General features: G+C 37.2%; 5 protein-coding genes across 7 annotated transcripts in view; 3 read left to right on the top strand and 2 right to left on the bottom strand.

Moving 5' to 3' along the window:
* Poxn (paired box pox-neuro) overlaps positions 1 to 11,069 on the top strand; it is a 51,278-nt gene extending 40,209 nt beyond the window's left edge. The window contains exons 4-6 of one of the 3 annotated variants that reach the window (XM_076522688.1): positions 5,773 to 6,019; positions 9,437 to 9,605; positions 10,128 to 11,069. In XM_076522688.1, coding sequence (XP_076378803.1) covers positions 5,773 to 6,019; positions 9,437 to 9,605; positions 10,128 to 10,647 — 936 coding nt within the window. In that variant the 3' untranslated portion in view covers positions 10,648 to 11,069. The remainder of the gene's footprint in view (positions 1 to 5,772; positions 6,020 to 9,436; positions 9,606 to 10,127) is intronic. The other 2 variants (XM_076522689.1, XM_076522690.1) reach the window with 2 other exon arrangements.
* Positions 11,070 to 17,532: 6,463 nt separating this feature from the next.
* Positions 17,533 to 18,615, top strand: mRpL13 (mitochondrial ribosomal protein L13). The gene is made up of 4 exons (XM_033468099.2): positions 17,533 to 17,694; positions 17,825 to 17,948; positions 18,051 to 18,205; positions 18,277 to 18,615. The coding sequence occupies exons 1-4, from the start codon at positions 17,671 to 17,673 to the stop codon at positions 18,508 to 18,510; spliced, it is 537 nt and encodes a 178-aa protein (XP_033323990.2). The 5' UTR covers positions 17,533 to 17,670; the 3' UTR covers positions 18,511 to 18,615.
* Positions 18,601 to 19,458, bottom strand: mRpL52 (mitochondrial ribosomal protein L52). The gene is made up of 4 exons (XM_033468109.2): positions 19,247 to 19,458; positions 19,057 to 19,126; positions 18,864 to 18,996; positions 18,601 to 18,793 (listed from the first exon to the last, which is right to left on the bottom strand). Exons 1-4 carry the CDS (start codon positions 19,296 to 19,298, stop codon positions 18,650 to 18,652), a joined length of 399 nt encoding a protein of 132 aa, XP_033324000.2. The 5' UTR covers positions 19,299 to 19,458; the 3' UTR covers positions 18,601 to 18,649.
* A 149-nt stretch (positions 19,459 to 19,607) lies between these two features.
* Positions 19,608 to 22,011, top strand: LOC117219629 (uncharacterized). The gene is made up of 3 exons (XM_033468919.2): positions 19,608 to 19,962; positions 20,077 to 20,304; positions 20,744 to 22,011. Exons 1-3 carry the CDS (start codon positions 19,870 to 19,872, stop codon positions 21,659 to 21,661), a joined length of 1,239 nt encoding a protein of 412 aa, XP_033324810.2. The 5' UTR covers positions 19,608 to 19,869; the 3' UTR covers positions 21,662 to 22,011.
* On the bottom strand, positions 22,009 to 25,121 carry LOC117219638 (8-oxo-dGDP phosphatase NUDT18). The gene is made up of 4 exons (XM_076523048.1): positions 24,786 to 25,121; positions 24,010 to 24,538; positions 23,286 to 23,391; positions 22,009 to 23,207 (listed from the first exon to the last, which is right to left on the bottom strand). The coding sequence occupies exons 1-4, from the start codon at positions 24,889 to 24,891 to the stop codon at positions 22,968 to 22,970; spliced, it is 981 nt and encodes a 326-aa protein (XP_076379163.1). The 5' UTR covers positions 24,892 to 25,121; the 3' UTR covers positions 22,009 to 22,967.
* Between the last annotated feature and the right edge of the window lie 155 nt (positions 25,122 to 25,276).

A 25,276-nucleotide genomic window follows, 5' to 3' on the forward strand; every position in this document is an offset into this window, starting at 1 on the left:
TGATAATAATATTCACAATGATAATAATGATAACTAGACTGCAGATTTTATGCATTTATAACAGAAATGATTAGGTGAAACGATTCAAAGAAACTAGGAATTCTGATGTATTAATTCGAACTTAAAGATGATTAACAAACGAAAAAATCTCTTACCCGACTTCCCCGTTCGGCAATTAATGCAGACAATTTTTATTTTGCATAAAAATCCGCGGTATAATAGATAATAAATTTAATTACCATTCGAACACTCGAAAAATGTTAACACATACAGAAACACATACAGATATGATACTGACAATAACAACTAACGATAAATCATGAAAAAGTCACGAAAATCATTGTAGTAAAAATATAATTATAATATTGATAAAGATAATGGTGATAGTAAATCTAATTTCAGAAGTCGAGTACGCGAAGTGGAAAAATTAACGGGGTATCGAAAAAAAAATATAAAACCATCGCACAGAGTATGACTAGCCAATGACCCCGACATGTAGAGGATCGCACGCAGAAAATCGGGCCCCCCGTGACCATATCGTTCTCCCCTGGCTCGTGGCTCGGTGAAATCGGCGATCTCGAAAATCTGTACGTCGAATAACATTTCCATCGCGTTAGCATAAAATTATCCGAGGGCCCGCGTTCATTAGCAAGTCAAATGAACGTGGCACGGATTGAGCACCACTGACACGGGCCCCTGGGTCCCGCGAGCCCCCGGTCCCATGCGAACGGAACTCACGGGCTGACGGAGGAGCAGATGAGCCCTCCGGTAAACCGGGGCTAAACTGTAATAAAACACGGGTACGCGTTACTACGTGTAGTACGATGCAATTTTGCCACGGTGCTTGCTCGAACGATAGCCGCAGTCTGTGCACCTATAAGGTTCAATAAACTATAGATTTTGCGAAAATAATTAAGTGGTTGTGGCCCGGTTAACAGTCTGGCCGGAACTCGATTTTGGAGAATTTCGTCTGAAAAAAAATCGATCGAGTCCTTCTTCTTTAAACAAACGCCTCGTTTAAAAATACATGTCTTACGCAATTTATTGTAATTTTGTTGCGATCTTGCTGTAATCTTGTTATAATTTCGTTGCAATTTTCTCGCAGTTTCTTCTCTCTCCCAGAACGTCATTCCGGTAAAACATGATTTTGTTTAACCCTTTGCAGTCGAAGCTGTTTGAATTCGAAATCCAAAACACATTTTCCGATCTACGATATTTCTATTTTATATAATTTATTGCGATTTATGCGTATGAAATTGAGCTTATTGGCAAGTACAATGTAATTTTAACAGTTTTTTTTTTAAATATAAACGAATCTAATGCTTTTACAATGATTTTGAAAAATAACCAATTTCTAGTGGCGCCTCAGAGTCGTCACTCGAGTGCAAAGGATTAATAGATGATCGAAGAATTATTGTTTTAATTTACAGTAATTTCAACGTCGAACAATTGTACGTTTGCGTCGAGCGACCGCCATTCCGTCAACCATTAATTTCTCCGAAAATTTAGTTAGCGCGTGGTGGCAAAAAATCGTTGCTTTACTATTCGCTGCGCTAATTTCTGCAGAAGGCTCCGAAAAATCGTGTTCTTTTTGAAAAAAGAAAGATCGTTCGGTGTTCGGTTGAGAAAGTACGGTGATCGGTTCTCCCGCGACGCTGTTATCAATCGAATCGAAATTGAAGGTTGCGATCCGTCGAAGAACATTCGGTGGTTAGTTTCGACGTTGGTCTCATTGCTTGTCCGTTGAGCGTTCAATTCCATGCAATTTTCTGAAAAAATACTTGACAACATACGTAATGTACTAGATGGACATATGGAAAAAATACTAACAATTGTAATAACGACAAAACATGGTAGCAAAAATATGATAATAATATTCACAATGATAATAATGATAACTAGACTGCAGATTTTATGCACTTATGACAGAAATGATTAGGTGAAACGATTCAAAGAAACTAGGAATCCTGATGTATTAATTTGAACTTCTTAAAGATGATTAACAAACGAAAAAATCTCGTGCCCGACTTCCCTGTTCGGCAATTAATCAAATTTTTATTTTGCGTAAAAATCCGCTGTATAATAGATATACTAAATTTAATTACCATTCGAACACTCGAAAAATGTTAACACATACAAAGACACATTCAGATATAATACTGACAATAACAAGTAACGATAAATCATGAAAACTTCGTTAGTGCGTGGTGGCAAAAAATCGTTGCTTTACTATTCGCTGCGCTAATTTCTGCAGGAGGCTCCGAAAAATCGTGTTCTTTTAAAAAAAAAAAACAGATCGTTCGGTGTTCGGTTGAGAAAGTACGGTGATCGGTTCTCCCGCGACGCTTTTATCAATCGAATCGAAATTGAAGGTTGCGACCCGTCGAAGAACATTCGGTGGTTAGTTTCTCGACGTTGGTTTCATTGCTTGTCCGTTGAGCGTGTGAGAAAATATCAGTCGCTCCGACTAACCGTCGCTATCCGTCATAACAACTCGTCGCACGATAAATCGCAAAGTGGCCGGGCCCTTTGCCCGCCTACCTTTGGGACCTTCCCGTTATCTGATTCCCGGGCTAACGTGCTTCACCTGTGAACGACATGTGGCCGCGGCCCCTGCCTGTCCATTTCGACGACAGTGTGACTAGGTACTTTCGGGTTAATTTGTCGATGAGATAACGCGGGCTCACCACACGCCACGAAAAATGACCGGGTTAATAATAATCGGCAACCGTCCCAGCGGTCGCATCGACTCGGGAACTTCTAACTTGCGTTCGCGATCGTTCAACATCGTAGCTTCTACTAACTGTATTCAATCTAAAATTAATTATTGACAAAAGCACAAGTTGTTTACCAAAATGGAGAATTTGTAGGAGCTGTTAATCGTGGCTAATCAATGGACTTCGAGTTTTGGCGCTTCTGACTCGATTTATATTCATTTAGCGTTGTAATTTTCGAAGAGGTTTTGTTAAATAATGTTATGCAAAAGAAGTGAAATACACAAGCTCTTAAGATTTTAGAGATCTTCTAATAAATACCTTTTTTTTTAGATCAACCATTTGCACTCGAATATCGATTCTGGGACACCAGAGTAGAAATTGTTGTATTATTTTTTAAAGCAACGTTTGCGTTATAAAATTCGCTTATATTTAAAGAGCTGTTTAAAATGTATCGTACGAGCAAAAATAAGATCGCTTTCACGTTCATGCAATACGAAAATATTACAAATTCAAGATAGTACACGTTGGAAGAAATACCTTAAAGTTAAAATAATTTCGAGTGCAAAGGGTTAAAATTGATGTAGTTCTATTAGACAACTACAGATGTCTTGAAGATGCCATTTCGTAAAAATCCATCGTATGTCTCGCTAAATCTTATATTACACTTCGACAAAAGGCTATAACTATGAAGAAATGCTAAAATTGTTTTCAAGGGTGTACGAACTCGGCCTGAAAACAGTTCACGATAATGTCGTTTATTGAATTAAACAACGATTACTTTAAGAAACATTCAGCTCAGGTTTTCGTTCGCCGGACAGCTACTTGTACAAAAATAAAGGGAACGTACATAAACGTATGATAAAAAGTTACATTTAAATGGCTCATTGAATTGTACATGCGCGATCATGAGCGAAAATGATCAAAAACACAGATCAAGATCGTAAATGGCTGTGTAGGATTTTGCAGCGATCTTAATCGGAATATATTGCGAAGAAATCAGAAACCTGTGTACGCCCGATCGGGCCGGTTGCATCACTGTTTTTTGATCGACGAGAGAAGAAAAAAAAAGGTAGCAAACGAACTAAAGAGGTACGCGAGACAAAATCTTGCGAGTCGGATCGATGGAACTCGAATTACGCTATTGAATCGATAACATCGTGTCATATCGGGGCGAGGATCGCGGGCATCAACGTTTAAGTTTCGGAAATGGCCGCGATATGGATCACCCCTCCGGGGGAACATCAGGTGGCACAGCCCCATAACACTGTTTCAATCCCACCGCCGCGCCGTCGTCCTTATTCCGTCGATTTTACCCGAAGATTTCGACGATTCCCAAATTTAGCTTCCTTACTTATCGCATTATCCGGCGATCTGTGCAGACGTTAAACACGTCGACAATTTGAGCAACGCGAAAGGGACGCGACACGTGGTTACTTCGGGGGACCCATAAAACGTCCTTTACGTTCTCTTACTTAGCCCGCCATTCTTCGTCCTGTTTTACGACTCGTTCGGAATCAACCGCGAGCTTCGAAGTAGAATTTGAAAATATCTTCAATTCGAAGACACTTCGAATTTATACTTTCGCTCAGATCACGTTCACATTCTAGAACCACAAATTAATTTTTCGTCCGATGATCATATTCACCTCTTAGAACATCGAATTAATTCTTTTGCTGATGATATTCATTTTTTAGAACTACAAAGTTAATTCTTTTGCAGATCATATTCACTTTTTAGAACTGCAAAGTTAATTCTTTTGCAGATCATATTCACCTCTTATACTTCAAAGTTAATTCTTCCGTAAATCATGTCCACCTTTCAGAGCACCGAATTAATTCTTTTGCAGACCATATTCACCTTTTAGAACTGCAAAGTTAATTCTTTTGCAGATCATATTCTCACCTTTTATACTTCAAAGTTAATTCTTCTGTAAATCATATTCACTTTTTAAAACTGAAAAGTTAATTCTTTTGCAGATCATATTCACTTTTTAGAACTGCAAAGTTAATTCTTTTGCAGATCATATTCACCTTTTATACTTCAAAGTTAATTCTTCTGTAGATCATATTCACCTTTCAGAGCACCGAATTAATTCTTTTGTAGATCATATTCACCTTTTAGAACTGCAAAGTTAATTATTTTGCACACCATATTGACGAAATAAAATTAACCGCTTCACAGATCGAAATTGCTCGCTTGTTGTTCAATGCTTAAATTTAACAGGAATTTATATTGCTCGTTGCTCGTTGCTCGTTCACAATACAAATTTAATTACAAATAACTACTGTTCGTTAATCTTCAACGATTATTTATGAAATATAATTCAAATTGTAAATTTAATCTAAATTTTATAACAAATAATTGCAAATAAGCGAATTTAATTTGCAAAACGATTGAAAAAAGATTTTCATTTACAAAAAAGTGAATATGATGTACAAAAGGATTAATTTTTGACTGCAAAACCTGTAATACATCGAAAGAAGCGGCAGAGAAATGACTCGTCTCTGAATTCTTGGCACTGTAAACTAATTTATGAAATGGCGGAACAAACGACGGAACCGTTGATAACAATGGATTCGCGTAATTGCGTTTCTTAAGCATCTGTCCATTCACTTATTAATTAGAAGCAAATTTCGCTGCATTTAGGAAGATTCATGCGAATGAAGAAACTAAATCCAAAGTGGCCGGGCTCGTTTCGGAACTACGAATTTCTCCGCACACGTTTCTAATTATTAATTAAAACCAAGTTCTGCGGGAGACCTAGAAATCGGCGCTAATGAACGGCAAATAAAATGACCAGGAAGTGTAGCGTGCAACGTAAGGATCAAACGGCGAGATAAAGTGTTTAGCGAGGTAATTTTACTGGTGTGCCAAAAATTTACGCGGCGATCGTAACACGATCGTAAACGACAGAATTGATACTCTCGTGTTAAGAGCACTTTCGAGGATAACGTTGATCGCGCGGGATGGCCAGGCAGTAACAGCCGCCAGGTTAATGCTTGAAATTATGTATTCCAGTCGATGGTCACTTGCCAACTGCTTTTTACTTTTGCAGCAAGTGGCCACACCCACAGTTGTTAAAAAGATTCTACGAATGAAGCAGGAACAGCCGACGATGTTCGCCTGGGAGATCCGTGAGCAGCTGGCCCGGCAAGGAGCCTGCGATCCCCAAAGCTTGCCCTCCGTGTCCTCCGTGAATCGGATCCTCCGTGGCGGAGGGCTTCACACTGACCACGCGGCCATCGAGAACGGTTCGACCAGCCCCTACGCTTCGCAAGTCTCAACGAACACAGCCAACAGAGGTAAAACCAGCCCCATTGTTCCATAATTATAGACTAAACTGCTTCAGCCTCGTTACGATCTGCTATTGCTACCTATTCTTGTTTCACGTTCGTTCGCGTACAGTGCCCGAAATTTCCGTAAAGCCACCAGATATTGTTTTGGCGAATGCTTATAATTACACAGAGTGTCCCAAAAATGTCCCATAATTCGGAAATGGGGAGGGGATTCCTGAGATCATTTGAAGAAACTTTTTCCTTAGCGAAAATGCGATCCGCGGCTTTGTTTGCGAGTTATTACAGAAAAACAGTGACCAATGAGAGGCAAGATCAGCTGGCGCGAGACGGCCGAGCCAATGAGCGGAACTGGGCTTCGTGCGCTCGTTGACTGGGCCGCCTCGCGTCAGCCGTGCTCGCCTCTTATTGGTCAGTGTTTTTCGTTAATAACTCGTAAACAAAACCACGGATTGCATTTTCGCTAAGGAAAAAGTTACTTAAAATGACCTCAGGTACCCTTATTTCCGGATTGCGAGACATTTTTGGGGCACCCTGTATACTGTTCGGCAAAATTATAGCGTAGACAAATTTTGAACAAAAATTGGCCAACTTCGACCGACGAGGATCACTTGCGAAATGCAAGGGTTACTTTAAAGTGCTGTAACTTCGCAAAAAAAATCGCAGTCAAGTTTCTCTTGTTTTGAAATTAAAGCGGAAGGATCGAACTTCGTTCGACTGCAAACGGCATCACCGAAACAAATTTTGCAATGTACGTGCATCTCGTTGAACTTGGCAATTTTTAATGTGACAACGAGGCGTCGCATTTAAAGGGTTACAGTGGCAAGGTGGCGTCGAACTTAAAATCCAGAAACATTATCTTAAAGTAGAGATTTCAAGCTTTAATTTTTAAAAAAGAGTCATCTTTCTACGATGATTTTTCGCGGAGTTATCGTCAATACAAATTCAACCATAATTGACGCCGAAAAATGCAGGACATTATACAAAAAAAGCTGTATTTTTACAATTTACTTGAGAGAAATTAGAATGAAAATCCTAATTCGGATACGACTATATGAACTATGTGTATCAACTCTCTGATGGCGAAGTTGGGGTCCATTTGTATCCTGAATATAAATATTATTATTTATCTATCTAGTTTCTGGCAATTAATTTAAATGTTCACGTTTCATTAAGGTTTATAGAAAAATTAACGTGTCTAGAAGGAGTACCTGAAAAAATTGATAAATAGATTTTGATGATTGACCATAAGGATAGAGAGTAATACTTTCAACAGGAAGGTCCGTGTGAACAAAAATTTAAATATTACTTCAAAGACATCCTAAAAATATTGTGCAAAGAAATAAATTCGTGTTCGACACACGTTTGACACACGAGAAACGTTTGCAACGTATCACATCGAAGCTTCTTAAATATCTCTTCTATATAATTTTATATATATATTATATATATTATATTATATATATATATATATATATATATATATATATATATATTATATATATTATATTATATTATATTATATTATATTATATATATATATATATATTAAATATCTCTTCTTCGTATCTCCACGATACAACGAGCATTTCTTTCCCCTTGGTATCGTTGATCATTAAAATCCTAAATTGCTAAACGGTGGCCAGTTGCGCTGCGAGTTTCGGCCGACTTGTTCTCGCGCATCCTCGGAGCTTCGTGAGTCATTACGCGGAGGAAAGCTGCGTCGCAAGTGCGCCATTACCGGCTAATGATCCCCTAAACATCTGTCCGTATCGTGGGCTCGTTGCCCGACATTTTTTCGCATTGTTTTGTCCCTTTCGCCGCGCGTCGGGTCGCCGCGATTCCGCCCCATAGACGAGAAACGAGCTTGGCAAAAAAAGGAACGAGCCGACACGAGGACGGTCCCAGAAGTGCAACAATCGAGATCGAAACGAGGGAACGGGTAGAGAGTAGCAGGGAAACGGCAGATAGCGTGTCGGCGGCAGGAGAGGAAGAAGGGGCGAAGGGGAGACGAGAAATTCGAGAATACCCTGTGGCCGATTGACTCGTCAGCGGACTGCCGCGAGACGATCGACACGCAACCCCTTGGAGCAACTGAGAATTTGCCCCAAAATTTACCTCGTTTATTCTGCAAATTGTCTCTAAATTCGCTCTCTTTCCTCATCACCGTGCACCGTGGCGAAATTGCATCACGGAATTCGGTGATCAGCACGATATTAGGGAACCGCGGTCCATAATTGCTTAATAGATTTTTCTATTCTCCGATGCGCATCCGAGGAACATTGAATCTACCAATGTTTCAAATTTTATGTTCATTGATTGAGCGAGTTAGAATCACACAGTTAAGATTATTAAAAATTAAGTTAGTTAAATTTTGACTTAGGTCTTACAATATAATCAAAATGTTAAAAAGACAAGTAAAATAAATTATATATTATAAATTACCTTAACTCTGAATTATCTTAACAATAAATTCGGTCAGTGAACAACGCGCATGTTATTAACACTAAACTTACCACCGCCGGATTTCACATTTTTCATTTCATAATTGTTGAAGTCATAAAGCTGCTTCCATTAAAAATTGTCGAAATTAATTAAATATAACAGTGAATAAAATTGTGAAAAGTTTGAATAAATTCTATCTTGTCATTCTTATCGGGCAATTTTTGTCAGTCGCTTTTATATCTCGGTAGATTTAGTGTTAAAACGATAACACTCCTTGATTCACAGAACGAGGAAAACGCGACTTACGCCACTACGATTCTAACCCACTCAATTACGGAAATTATGATGATGCTTGCAAGCATTTTTGGCGATCGGTAGGTGTGACACCCACAAGAAGCACCGAGGAACAAAAAAACAATTTACCCGCAAAGTTCAATCGTGTCCGGATATGTTGCAAACAATTTTTGGCCCTACGTCGCTCGATCTTTCGGTAATAAATACTGAAAAATTACCAAAATTTTCCGTCGTCGAACAGCACCGATATTTTCCGCATCACGGAGTCTTGCACAGAGGCGATACCTGTTCGATACCAAGCGCTAATTAATCCTTATGAATTGCTGTCTGTAAAACTGGTACGGGATCGAGAAGCTCGTTAAAAAAAAAAAAAAAGAAACGATGAAAACGATATCCTCCTGCTCGGTCCCCCTTTTTCCTCTTATTCCGCCGACCTCAATTTAGACTGACGAGCTCGAAAATGTAGACATTAAACTTGAAGGAAAGATCGCATGCCTCGTTTTTTCGCAACACTGCAGTTGTTAACTCGGCAACCGGTTCCATAATGATCGCGATTAGTCGGCCCCGTCGATCCGATTAACACCAATTTGCTGAATAAAAAATATCGGAACGCTGGGCGCGAGGCGTTTGTTCAGAAGCATGACGGCTGCAGGTACCCTAAACAATTGTTACGCGTTTCGTTTGCAGACGCGCTAATGAGAACGGACTACCAACTGTTCTATCCGGGGGCGTTGGGACCCCTGCACATTTCTACGACTTCCGGTAACACCAGCGCGCCATCTTGGAACCCGAGCTTCTACTCGTCCCTGTACCAAGCGACCACGCTGCACTTGCATCACGGAATGCAGTCCTTCACGTGAGTGTTCATCAGTTTTCAGGCAGTCCGACGGTATCCTCAAACTTTCGTTTGTTAACTTGAATTTTGTGGAGAGGCACTAGTTCACTGTACAATTACTGAAACGATTTCTTAACAATGCTACCAGTTGGAACGACAGAAAACAATAAGAAATTAGAGACTAGGATCATGGACCTTGCAATTTAAAAAATTTGTACTTATTTCTCGTGTAATCGGTAAAAGGATATCGTTGATGATTTCGATCAAAAATTGAGCATACGGTTGAACAATGATCCATTCCAAGAGAATGTGCTACCGCTTTCAGCAAAATAAAAAAGGTCTTTCCTTTCCCCGATAATCTCGATACGTTAAGATCTGCAGTCGGCCAGCAACGAATTGATTAGAAATTAGCCGTGTCCCGGTGACAACAAACGAACGAAAATTAACCGCATCCCGATGGCGACGAGCGAACAAAGACCGACAACGCTAAACGTGAGAACATGTAAAACGCGCAGACTGAGAAAAGGAACATATCGTTTTCAGATCGCTGGACGTGGAGCGTCTGTCGGAGCAGAATGGCGGCACGAGTCAGGTGGAGCTGAAGTCCAGCTCCAGCTCGATGACGGGCAGCGACGATTCCCTGGACAAGAGCGATCTCGACGAGAACACGGAGTCCCAGGACCACTACAAGCCGTTCCAGAACTCGCCGACCATTCTGGAGCTGGGCCAGAAGATCGGGAGCGACCGCAGCGCGTTCGTCAGACATAGCACTTCCGGCTCGTCCGGCAGCTTGGAGAACGAGCAGAGTCCGCCGCCGAACGGCGCCGAGAACTTGAAGACGACGCCCTCGCCGAGGATCGCGGAGACCGGAAACGAGCAGAACTCGATGGCCAAAGAAGCGGCGGCCGAGCCAAGGCCGGCGCAACCTCAGCGGAAGAGGAACCCGTACTCGATAGAGGAGCTGCTGAAGAAGGACGAGACCAAGAGCGGCTCGAAGAGGCCGAAGCTGACGAACATCGGGGTGGTGCAACCCTGCGGAGTCGTCCTCAGCAAAGAGATCTGAAGGGCCAGCGACGCGGACCGACCGGAAGTACTGTAATAGTCTAGCGACAGAGGCTAAGTCGATTATCCAGTTTCGGACGAGTCTTCGGGGATGTCGCGTGGGAACTCTTCGTGGACGGGGTAATTATCGAGCGCGAGAAACGGAGGATGTATTAGATTGAGCGGACAGTTCGGATATTACTGACGTGTACTTCACTCGCGAAGGAAGTAACTGGACGGCTGAGAAGCCGATCAGCGTTAAGTCCGTTAATCTTAAAATTTAGATGAACGAGAAGTTTGAAAATTAACTGGAAAGAAGATAACAATGCCATTGATAATGCAAAGTAGAATTTCTATTATAAGATGGCATAGAAAAGAGCACTTGACAAGAACAGAAACGAAAGAGATATGTGTACGTTTTCTTTAGAAAAAGAACAAATCCCTCGGAACAATTTTGTTCAGTCGTTCCGTGGTCGATGCAGGTGCTGCTATCTATTGTTTATTTATAAGGAAATCGACTGTATTGATTTATCGACCGAGAGATCCTATGATAAAGATGTGTCTGCATTGCGTAACTCGTATTCAAAGAGAAGCGAACTCACACTGATTGACTTCTGAACCGATCCACTATTTCTAAAGGCAGCAATTAAACGATGCTATAATTTGTTTTGTCTTTTTTTTGAACTAGGAGACCTAACTCCTGTTGCTACTGAACAAATAGAAACTAAGAATAGACTGTGAGTTTTCGTGCAAAATAGAAATTTTCTGTTTCAACCGCAAGTAGCCAGATGTACATTATTTATGCAAAATCCGCAGGCTAGTATAATTTGCAACGAGACTGTCATTTCAGTTGGACTTTGTTGGAACTCGCAGTAATGTGATCGAATCCAAAACGGATAGAAAAAGAAGCGAACGAACTTGCTACTCAATCTAGTATAATTCCGCGAGCCGGCAGAGGGGAAAGGCACGACGCAGATTTGTATTTGATGCATACCGTTCGATAGTTCATTGCATAATTTAATTATAATTTTCTATCCTGTGACTTCCGCTGCTTTGGTTACGTCGCTCGCGTAGCGACATCATCGTGTACAAACCGAAAGAAATGTTGTAGAACAGAGTAGCGAAAAATTCGTGCATCAAGGGACTAATAATCGTAAAGCGAGCAGTTTTGTAGTGGGGTGTGTTAATGAAATCCAAAGAAAAATATTCAACGTCGGTTTCACAGTGATTTTTCAACAGTCCGGGCACAGCAATTTCTTTGTTACTTCGTTCGAAATTCCTCCGCTGTGTTCATTGAAATTTCTTCCACCGTTCGTTTATTACAAACAATATGAAGGTATCGAACATAAGAGTCAAATATAAATTGACATCGAGAATGCTGGCAGCGTGTTCCCGCATTTGGTGTCTTCGATCGTTTAAGTTCGACGGAAGGAGTATCTGGTCCTCGCGCGACAAGAACGCACCTCTGTGTTCACATTCCCCCTCCAGCCAACCGCGGCGTTGGGGCAGCTAGCGAGAGGGGGAATATGTGAACACGAAGGTGCCTTCCTGTCGCGCGAGGACTATACTCGAGAGAGAGAGAGCCTAATTTATTTAAAAGTATTTTCAATCTACCGCAAATCTTCTGCTTGTTTCTGTTAAACTAGAATTCTACGATTTCGTTTGTTCTTCACGATGAATCGAAATTCATATCCGAAGGAGTTTAAGGTTGCGTTCTTGACGACTGCAGGCCCCGAAACGATCAACGCGAAGCGAAGAACGTGACATTTTAACGTAGAAGTGTAGCATAATTTACCAAAAATACAGGAGAACGTAACGGTTCCGTAATTTATAAGGTCACTTTACAACCGAAACTATAATTAGTAACGGCTCTGTCGATGTCCGAGAAACTCGGGAAGAGGGGCGCGATCGCCGCCATCTTGGCGTGAACGTGTGCGGAAAACGCATCGATTTAGGCGGGACGATCGGGCGCCGATCGTCGAACAATACATATTCGACTGTAATATTGTAGGTTACACTCGTAAGTCTGTTAAGCTAATTTATGATTAAATTATTACGTTTGTTTCTCGATATTCGTCGACGCTCTGTCATTGACGCGAGAAGTCATCAAACAACGTGTATCCATAACCGACACGACACGATGATGTACGATAAAGCGTATCGATAACGTAGATATTTTGCGAGTCTATCAGACGGTTTCCGGATCATATAAGATTTTCCCTGCGTTGTATATTCAACCTTTTTTTTCCGTGTGCTGTATGCTGTATCATTTCGTTTTGCGAAACGGAACGACGCCATATTATTCTATTTAATTGTACGATATTTAATTTCGTTAAGTCAACGGAACATTGACGCTCTAATAAAGTAAAACGACTCTAAGCAATCCCGGCGGAACGCTCTCATTTTATTTATTTATTCTTCTTACGGTTTGAAACGCGAACAATGGTAATTCGAGAATGAATCCGAGCTTGAGTGCCATATTTTCGTTCTTGCCGGAACGGTTAGGAAATCTGATCCATCGCAATCGCCAGATGATCATGAAATCGTTGCTCTCCGATTGAACTTTTCCTTCCGACAATTTCGAAGCGTTATTTAACAGTGTCGAACGTACGAACTGCACATGTACATGGCGAAACTATTTCTCTTTGGCGCAACAATCGTCGTGCATTCAAGCTGTAGCTGAAAAGATTCGACGACGATCGTTCTAAAATTTGTACGAGACGATTCGAAACTGAATGAAATTGCCCGATACCTCAGCGTGTGTACAATACAACTTTGTAAATCGTAATTATTATTTGTGATCCGCGCGCTCTCGATCCACCTAATCATTTCGCGAACGACGTTACATACGACGACGATAGAAATAAAAAGTACGTTTAAAAAGCATCAAGCGGACCGGCAACGTCGATCAATCTAGTTTGACATAACCATTGAAGTTAGTTATAAAGTGACCTCAAACATTTCTTAATTTTAATTTCTGCGTATTAACATTGCGGACAACTTCTGCTGTCGTTACTCACAATATTCGCTTAGTGATTGCCGTTTAAATGTGCGCCAGTTGAATATACCGAAATAAATGTGACAGTGTAGAACTTTACATTTTGCATTTTGTATTCGAACGAATCTGCGATCTGCGACTATTTCACTCCTGCGACGTGCAAGTGGAGAACGATCGAACGGCCGAATCTTGCGACCACATCCAGGAAAGCCGTCGCCTACAACCTTGAACGTTCACTCGACGAGAAGGTATTTCTATGCACAATTAATTCTTTAACTTATTAATTGAACGGAGAAAAATCGGTTTCGGGCCTCGAGGCGGCTGACCGATTCCACTCGCAGCTTGACTAAAACATATTTCACGAATCTGATTTCCGAGCTTCAATTTTAGTTCAACGAACAAGACACGCACAGTCCAATCAAATTTATCTTCTGCCTCCATTCGATTTACTTTACAATTTCGTGAAGCGTTTCCGATTACGATTATTCCTGCGATTGTCCCCTTATATTTCGAACAAATATGACGATCCATATCGTAGTTGCGACACGAGGTTCTTTTGAACGTCTGTTTCGCAAGGACCTCAGAAAATGGCCATTTTCTGTGCAACCTTCAGCATCGGATGCGCAACCAGGACTAAGGACGAACAATTTGCATTCGTGCAAGCAACATGAAAGACTGTTGGTAGATAGATTTGATTATTAGGTAAAGGTTGCTGCCGACGGGAAACAACAAGGAAAGATTGCTGCAGCGTCATAAATGAAGAAAAATTCGTGGGGCGCATTAAAACAAGAGCCATGCTCGTTAGAAAGCACGATTAGCTCGTAACTCGGGACGAAAGTATGCCAAGCTCCGCCGCGCTATTCCGAGGCAATTAAACGAAAGCCTAATAAAGCGACGGCAATAAAGCACGCCTCGGCGGCGACGAACGCCGCCGCTTTCGAACGCGGTAACGCCATAAACGGTTTGCGGTCCACGTGGGACACGCGTGTCCACGCACCAGCGATGGGACCAAGTTCTGGATGCGCGAAAACACAAATGTTTTCAAACCGAAAGATATATCTATTCGAAATAAATATTTATTCAAAATATTCACTACGACTCCGTCGAACCGACGAGCTAACGAGACAACTGCTGTAGTTATAAAACTTCTATACGTCGTTCCGTTACAAGATGTCCTAAAATTATGTTATTTTCGGGAAATGAGAGATTCCTGAGATCATTCGAAGTAACTTTTCCCTTGGCGCAAATGCGATCCGCGGCTTTGTTTACGAGTTATTAACGAAAAACAGTGACCAATCAGAGGCGAGATCAGCTGGCGCGAGGCGGCCGAGCCAATCAGCGGAACTGGGCTTCGTCCGCTCGTTAGCTCGATCGCCTCGCGCGCAGCATAGCTTGTCTCTCATTGGTCAGTGTTTTCCGTTAATAACTCGTAAACAAAGCCGCGGATCGCATTTTCGCTAAGGAAAAAGTTACGTCAAATGACCTCAGAAATCCCTCATTTCGCGGATGTAACATAATTTTCGGACACTCTGTATAATAAAAAAAAATAAGTAAAATGTATAGAAATGCAAATGAAACGGTTCAATGAGTTAGTTTATAATAATCCTCTAAAAGTGGACAATCCGTGCTTTTCAAGAAGAGTCGCACACCTCTTTTAAAGAAGAATAAATACATTCAAACGTTCCGATGTAACCGTTACGACTTACAAACACACAAATACAATTACGAAGTAATTACAACACCATTAATTTTCGATTTACGTAGACAAGAAATTTCTCGGTCCAAGCCCGTGCTTGCGATGCACTTGATGCCATCGCTACCGTGCATCTCCGTACTGCTCATCGAAATGTCGGTCGGTGTTAAAACGAAGAGGGAATTAAATAGCGGATCTCCTCGCGGCACGAGCGAGCCAGGCACCCCCCTTCCCCCGCCTCACCGTTTTGCATTTACAACGTTGTAAAAACTTTTTATCCGCCTCCTCATCGCGGACTAATTAATGCACTATAAAACGCTAACACCGCGACGTCCGACGATTTATCCAAGGTGGTGGTGCATCCTCCAATCGAGCTATACTCACCGACATCGCGAGCATAAATATGAGTATGGCGAGGTATGAATTTTGCAAGAAGGAAAATTGCGCGAACGTCGGTGAAAAATTTTTACCGTTCGGCGAAGAATTTTTGGGCTTGGAACATACTGAATTATTCTATTGAATGCAGTGGAAAAGTTATTTAGAGGACACATTCTCTGACATTGTCTCTCAGTTTGGAAACGAAAATGCCGATTAATCGACAAAAAAAAAAGAAAATGAACAATTTGGGAAGAGGAGACACTATTATTCAAGCCTTGTGGCTCGTTTTTATAGCCGTTGGCAAATCGGCATATATAAACTATGATATAAACTATCGACTATACAAACGAGTCGCGAGGCACGAATAATCGTATCTCCTGTTCTCAAGTTGTCCATTTCTGTTTACAAGCTGAGAGAAATTACTGTAATCCTACACACACATATCGTTGGTCAAATCCTTTGAGATTTCTAACGCAATGGATGAATTATGTGCTTCACAAATTATTTTATTTTTACACATCTAAAATATTATCTCTGGTTTTTTGTATATGCAATCGCTTCATTTTTGGAAGCGAAAATCTTCATCGGCATAACGTGCAAACGAATGAGTTTCTAATGAAAAGTGTAGATAATTAACGTTTAAATACTGTTAATTATATAATATAATAAATATATATAATAAATATATAATATCATATTACTGTGTAATATATACTGCAAAGATTTGCAACTTGTAAGGAACAAACGCTGTTTTATAGAAACTCTGAATGTGTAAAAAATAGCGAGACTTAGTTGTCTCCAACAGTTTGTCAGGCGGAATATACATACATTCCATTACATGTGCTTTCAATACTATTTCAATTACTCGACTTTATTAGTCGATAATAAATAAAATTAGTCGATACATAAACTGCATGACTAGAAAGTAAACGTTTTAACATAAAATATGCAATTTTCAAACATATCTTGTAAATTTAAAAATTTGCGTTTTACAGCAACGTAAAATGCAACAATATTTGAATGGTAGCGCCATCTAGATAATTAAAACTAGTTGAACATTTCACCACAGATAGCGCCATTATCTTATTGTCGATTTCTAATAATTTTTTATTACCACAAACGAGGTATAGGAGTAGATTTTCCTGTCTCACGTATTTGGAGTCATAGTTGCCTAAATATAACACTTTGTTGTCGAATATTGTACATATCGTGTACATATTTCTATTACGAGTGTTTAATGTTGTTGGAGTCAGTAAATGTATATGGCGCGCCTATTTGAAAGAATATTACTTTCGGAATGCGATGCTACAGAAATACAGTTTGATAACTCCATGAGCATAAATACCTTATCTGTACATTTGTTTACCTTATATCTATGCAATTATTTCTATCAATTGCAATATTGCAGAAAATATACTAAAAAAATGTGATTACTATCGTGCATTTGGGATGATTAGATTGCTGTGGATTAAATATAATTGTATGATAAATAACAATCTATATTTTTCAATATACAGAGGTAGCTTTAATCAATTTTAAAACTTGATTCCAAAGAATATGTATCCAACCTTATATTTTAGACAATCGAGCAGCACAACCGAGAGAGCTTAGATCAAGTTTAAAATAATTTATTAAATACATGACACGTCTATCTTTTTTTATTTTTATCTTTCACCTATTAAAGTCTGACCACAAAAATAATCAAAAGACAAAAATATATAAGCACTTACAACTAGAGGAGGACCGAGCCTGATTGAACCGCATCTGATTCATGGTATATACATACATACGTAGAAGGGAAAGCGTAAAGTTTCATTCCAGCAAGCCTGCATTTCAGTAGTATCAACTTAAAGAACAACGTAGGCTGCGTTCATGTAAAGTTCTGCATACAACTTCAGAACTTAACCTGAAAACTAGAATGGACGATACAATTTAAACATTTATATTGTTATATCCGTTGATTTTGATTGTTCGTTATGTCTCTACTTCGTAAAGGCCAGGTTTGAAATTTTAAACTTTGTTTATTATATATTATTATATATTTATTATATATATTATTCATATTTAGTTAACAGTTATTATAGACTGTTGAAATAATTTTATCAAGCCTATTGATAATTTCAATTTTAGCAATGGGGTACTTTTGCGCGCATTTGGCACATATACGATGCAACTTGGCAAAATCCATATAAAAGTGCTGAAGTGATTCAAAGATATCTTAAGGGTTTGTACAAACCTATATACCATCCTCTGAGTAAGTATTATTAGTTACATACAATTTTAATTGAATGAAATTTTACATTCAATTATAATTCGACTTTTAGTACTGTATACTTTATCATCAATTTGTACACAGATGACTGCGGGGATCATGTAATAGTAATAAATAGCAAAATGATTGCTTTGCCTGGAGATGAATGGCAAAAACGTGTATATTTTCATCATACAGGATATCATGGAGGTGCGACTTGGACACTCGCGTGGGAATTGCACAAAACAAATCCAGCAATGGTATCTAATCATTAATTATTAGATCTTAATATATCTTAGATGAAGTAACATTATTCCTTTCCAATGCATAGATCATGATAAAAGCAGTTTACAGTTCCATGCATGGAAATTTACAAAGAAGACATACAATGCAAAGATTGCACGTTTTCCCAGATTCAAATGTACCTGAAGACATGCTGAAAAATGTCACTCATCAAATTGAGCAACTGAAACCAGTGCCAGTAAAACTGAGAGATGTACCTAAAGAAGAAAGAGAGAACTTCCCAAGGCTCATAAAATATCCAATGGACTATGAGCTTAAATAAACAAATAAATGTATATAGGACAAACATCTTTTTACTTAATGCTGCAGCATTTACATAATCAAGTAGCAAATGAACTGAAAAAGAAATAAATCATTGTATAGCGAATTTATTTACTTATATATATAATTACATGGGTATATTAATTATCTGTTAAAAGTAGTTGCCCTTTTGGTTTCAATTTCCTATTCAGTATCTCCTGTTTTCTTTCTTCCTTTTCTTTTAACAATTTACTGTGCCTTTCAACTGCGTAATCAACTTCATCAACCAACTTTTCAACCCGTTTCTATAAACATAACATTTCATCAATATTACTGATACTTCTGATTTAACGTAAGTATAATCGAAATATATACCATGTAGTTTTGATGTTTTAATATACGCTTCAACTGGTTAGATCCGTAAGGACTAGGTCTATTATCTCTATAAGAAAAATCCGGCAGAGTAATCAGAGGACCGTACACATTTGGATTAACAGGTAAACCTTTCCTGCAAGTGATATTATAATCAGTTCTTCAATTACTCAAGAAATTTTGTAAAATTACATACTTTTCTCTCCGGCGCTGGTCCAAATATTGTGCCGAAGATAAGTGAAAACCATTGGTGATGGAAGCGAAATCTGTAAAATTGAAGAATGAAGTTATTTTTATTTAAGAAACAGATCGGCTGTGACTATTGTACTACTACACACATTAATTGCTAAAAATAGTATTTATAAAGTAAGAATCTATTTACTGACTTGTATTGCGACCAACGTGCAACAGTGACATTATTTTCATTGTTGTCGTCATGTTATTTAAACAAAATATACAACTGGTTGTTTAAAGTCTAATTTTAGATAACCAAAATCTTTATTTACAACTGTCTCAACATCAGAACATTAAATGCATCGATAAATAATATAATGTAGTTATCCATCCATGATGTCCAAAGAAATATCAGATCAGACTGTATCAAACACCTTTTAATTTCTGATTGGTAACAATTGCTGCCAATAGAAAAGACTAACAAGTTTCGTATAAAATTGTGCAACATATCTGCATGTAAAGAATGTAATGAAAAACACGAATGAAATTATTTTTTGATATGTAATACAATACCTGCTATAATAATTAATATTTATAATAATAAAAATTTCGAAACACGAATACATATTTAAGGGGTCTTTATAGATGGCATTGTTGGCATACTCTTCGCAGAACAGAAACTCCGATCAGACTCAATGTTCTGATACAATCAAAGCAACCCCTTATTATCTAATGACTAATGTATTAAACAATATTTTAAGAGCTGTTTGTAAATAATCATTTGTGTAAATATGCACATAATGAACAGCCGCAGTGAAATAATAGTGCATCACTTATGTTGTTTTTCTTAACAACTCATCGAATTCAAAAGAATTACAAATACATAATAGCACAGCTATTGATACTTTTAAAATATCCAAACAAAAATGTACGTATTTTTTGAGAGCCTCGAACAAAGTTTTCATCATTTTACTTTGTTAGATTAATAAATTAGAATTTATTTATACAATGTAAAATTCTATAACATATTTTATATTCGTAGATGTTTAATCCTGTACAAATAAAACATGAATATATAAGTATAGAAGATGTCAATGTTAATAACAGAATTAATGTATCATTGGATAACTCCTCGTATCCATTGTTCAATGGTGCAGGTGTTGAGTACAAATACAATCAATTACCACAATTCTGGAGTCATGCACAGCTGTCCAACGAGATACAATCGAAGACTGAAATCCATGGACAACAAAATTTATTTCAAATGGAAGTGGGTTTTATTATTTTACTTTATAAAGTATATATTGATTTCTGAAATTGGAGCTCTTACTATTGTTTGAATAGCCAAATTAGGGTACATGTATTCAAATATATATAGATAATCGGGTATTTATTTAGTCAGAGTAATCAAATATACCTAAGTACTTGGATGCTTATTCAATATAAATATTAATACTCCACAAGCTTTAGCCTGACCTTACAAATTAACCAGCATATTTTTTTGTTTATTATTCAATCAAAATATTTATTATATATTTGAATTAAAATTAAGGTGAGCAAATTTAAAGAATGGCAAGCAAATTTACTCGAGTACTGATATTTGGATAATATGAGCTTTAGTTGAAACCTAAAATTCATGAACTTTGGAGTTATTCAGATATTGACAAGTCATACCATGATATACCATTGAATATTTGTAAATGTTTCAGGAAAATGATCCCGCAGCATACATGAAAGACTACATGCAAAACGGTATGATGTTCCACACAAATCAGGAAATCAATGCGAATCAGAATCATACGACTCAACGATATCATGTAAATCCTATTCGGAAACCCGAACAGCCACAGATTTCCCAAGAATCGCAACAACCGAAACATGTAAATCAAATAATAACTGTTTCCGAACCGGTGTCTTCGATAAAATCTAACCGTCCTGGAAGACCACCGAAAACCTCTTCCGAATTGAGCGTAGGGAAAAAATTTAAATGCCAATGTGAAATATGTTTCAAAGAATTCGGACACAAAAGTAATTTGTTCATACACATGAGGACTCATAACGGAGAACGACCTTATAAATGCAGTCAATGCGAGAAGTGTTTTACTCATAGTGGGAATTTGGCAATCCATATGAGAACGCATTCCGGTGAACGACCTTATGGTTGTCAGATATGTGGGAAAATGTTTAGTCACAGTGGAAATTTATCGACGCATTTAAGAACTCATTCGGGAGTCAAACCATATAAATGTAGTATTTGTGGTAAGGAATTCAGGCACAGTGGAAATTTATCCATACATGAAAGGATACATTCCGGAATAAAGCCATTTCAATGTAAAGTTTGTGGAAAGGATTTTTATCACAGTGGAAATTTAACAACTCATATGAAGAAACATACCATAGGTACTTATGCTAGTGTTAATCAGTGCGAGACTAATGAAGATTCAGCAATGCCAACTACAGTAAACTTTAATGATGCTGCATCCTTAAATGCATTTGCAAATAACGTACCGTTAAATTCATCTACCAATATAAAAGTGATATCTAATGCAAACAACATTGTTCCTATAAAACACGAAAGTAACGACGAAAGATTAACGAACGGTGTTGAAATATTAACATCAACTTAAGCATGTATGAAATATACAGAATTAATCAACGATCGTAGTCATAAGAATGTCTACAAATGTATAAACATATATTTTTGGAATTACGTATAATTTCATTGACGATATTGCAGAATATGTGCAAAGTACAGGACACGTGCAATTTCAGATAACATTTGTAATGAATTTTTTGTTATAACATAAAACTATACAATTGTATACCAAGCATAGTTTTCTATTTCAGATATTTTATTTACTCAATTTGCTAAAACGTTTTATGATTAGTTTCCATTTTATTGCGAACTATTTATTAACAAATAATTACTTTATTATACAACTGCATATGCTTTAAATAAATTTGTATATATCAATGATTCGTTAACATATTTATTCTGCTCATAAAATACATAACAATTCTTTTATATGCGTCCAATTACAAATAATATTTTTTGTCATAATTGAACCTGTTTTTTTTTTAAATATAAGGTATTCGGATTATTTTATATACTATTTTAATAATGTATATCATTGATGCAACATAAATATATATGATATACATATTGTAATGTATTTGTGTTATGAATTATTTGTGTATATGTGTATATAAATACTTGTGCTCAATGAATTTTAAGGTACATTGAATAATGTACTTGTTTTATATATTATCTATTTGGAATGTAAATAATAACAATAATCTCTGTTTATATTTCACAATGTATAAAAATAAATTTCTATTCGATACACGTTGTGTAATACGTTGTCGAATTTCACTACGAATAGTTTCTGAAAGTTTAATGCTCCACAAAATATTACTATACTGTAACTTTTAAGATCGAAGCAGAGATATAGTAATTTTTGGTAACAATTCGAAGTCCTTGCAGTTTCTTCGCTAATAATACAAAAACTTATATAGATGATTCGAATTAATATTAATTTGCTTACACTATATACTTCCGTGAATGATATACAATATATACTCACATCTGTTTAAAAAATCATTGGTATAGACTAGGATAAACGTAAAATCATGATTATAAATATCTTTTTCTGTTCAGTTAGTCATTGTTAAATGCTGATACTAGTTAATATAACTGCTTTATGCTATACTGTAATCGTAATTTCATAAATTGAACTATCAATCGCCTTTATAAATGAATTTTAAGGGTATTTCAAATATTTCGTATTTATACTTGCGGTTTGTTATGATTTGTTAATCGTGTTAAAGATTGTTTAATTTTATATCTAAAAACCACAAGTTAAGACTGAGTGCATTGGATACAAGATCTCAAAATTGTTTGATGTATAATTACATATACATTCACACATTACTTTATCGAATAACATTTAAAGGCAGTGTCATATTTCTTGGCAAACGATAAGATATATTTGTGGCTACATTATCGGGCAATTCGCGCCAAATATACTTTCCAATAGTAGGTATATCCTCTACAGGCAGCTTGAACGATACCAATAATGTTAAACAAAGTCCGTCTCCTTCTTGTTCTCCGCTAAATTCTACAGACAATATACCATGTGGCTTATGCTGTGCAACTCCACTACCAAACAGTTCCTGCAACAATTATTTGATGAAAACTCTATTGTAGTTCTACTCACACAATTTAATTTTCTACACAAGATAACAACTTACTTCCATGAAATTATGCAAAGTAGAAAGAAGACTACAATTTGGATTAATTTCACAAGTCGGTAAATAAGCCGGTTCCACGTTCGATGTAAGAACGTGTAACTTGTTCCTGTTGATAAAGTGTATCTTCAGATTTTCAATGTATAAGGTACGCATAACATTGTTATGGCTAATGGTCAAATGTTAACACTTGTTATTAAGAAATTCATTAAATGATTTAGTGACTTTAGAATCCATTAGAGATATACGTTTCAAAAATGTTATTAAAGTATGTATTATTTATACTTATATTTACAGATATGTTAAGAGTACGTGACGATTAGGATTTAGAGCAAATAAATCAGAAAATATATAAAATAATTAGTATCAAGAAGTGAAATCATTGTCGTAATTGTATATGTACAGTGCATGTGCGTGAATGTGTACCTAGTATACTCCAATCTAAGCCTTCATCCACAATCATAGTCATAGTCAGATTGTTGTTGTTCTGTTATGAAAACTACCACCAGTGACCTTATACTGAAAGCGCAAATACTAAAGAGAAGTCAAGCATAAGCAATAACATATACAGGGTAAGCAACAAATTTTAATAACTCATTCTAGTTCAACGCTAGGAATGATTACCCTGTACATACGAAAATAAACTTCAAATAAAACATTATATAAATTTTTAAGAAAGTATTATTTGACAAGTACAATTGAAAGTTTCAATTGTATGCTAACTTACGTTGCTCTCTTTTTTGAAGTAATTACAAGTCTCAACAATAATTTGTTTAATGATTTAGTAACTGGAATTAAATTTGGATAATGCAAGGTATCCTTGTTCACAATATAAGATTTTGCTTTCTCTATCAAAGGAATGATATCATTCGCTCTAAGGGTCAGATCATTTATATCTTGCACCCAGCAAGCTTGCAACGATTCCTTATTTGCATCCTCTAAAGTTTTCAGTTTGCCACCAATTATTTTGCCAGTAAAAACAAACCGAAACCATGAACCAACTGCACATTCAATTAATATCAGTGTTTCTGGTTCCAATATAAGGCCTGTTTCTTCCAAAACTTCCCGTTTAACAGCATCCAATAAGTTTTCATCGGGCTGGACTCGACCAGCTGGTAAATACCATTTACCATTACAAGAGGCTTTTGCTTCCTGCATCATCAATACCTCTCCATGTTCGTTTATAACAACAGCAGCAACAATGTATGCTACAGTCTTTTGACAAACTGGGACATAATTACTGGACGTTTTCGATCCTGAAACATGTTTTACTACTTCAGAGACCGTTGTTAATATAAATATGCTGTAAACAATTTTTATATACACCATAAATTCGTACGTGATACGGTGTAATTCTCAACCCATTGTGTAACATATTTATAATGTTTGATAATAGCGATTAAAGTATCGTTTGATTGAAGTTTTCAAATTCACAATGTCTGAATGTAACAAATGATATTTCAAAGTTATTAGTGTAAAAAATCGTGTAAAATATATTTTTACCTAATACATCAGTTTGTGCGGCATGGATCTCTTCATGCGTGTCATCAATCTCTAAGGAATTCCCAGATAATAATAATTCGATTTGTTTCTCAATAGTTAAAGACATGTTGTCGGGAATGTCGCACAATTTTTAATTTATGTATAAAGAAGATATCAAAGAATGTATATTAAATATAACGGATCATTCCTGCTGTCTTAACGATAGACAAGGTTATAAACAAAGTGAAAGTGTCAATGATCAGACATGATTTAATTAGACGTTTGCATCCGGGTGCAATTTATCTATGCCATTTCTATTCAGTCAGACCACTTGCATTCCTACGTGAATCAAATTCCCTAGAAAAATGTCAAAAGTTTAGATACGAAATTTGGAACAATACCGCAATCGAGACCCGTGTGAAGTTGGCTCACCATATTAACCAATATTAATGAAACATAGCTAAAAAAATTGCTCTTTAATTGCCCATAATTAGTCACCAATTAATTGTATT

Source organism: Megalopta genalis, chromosome 6, assembly GCF_051020955.1.
Source record: "Megalopta genalis isolate 19385.01 chromosome 6, iyMegGena1_principal, whole genome shotgun sequence".
Lineage (NCBI taxonomy): Eukaryota > Metazoa > Arthropoda > Insecta > Hymenoptera > Halictidae > Megalopta > Megalopta genalis.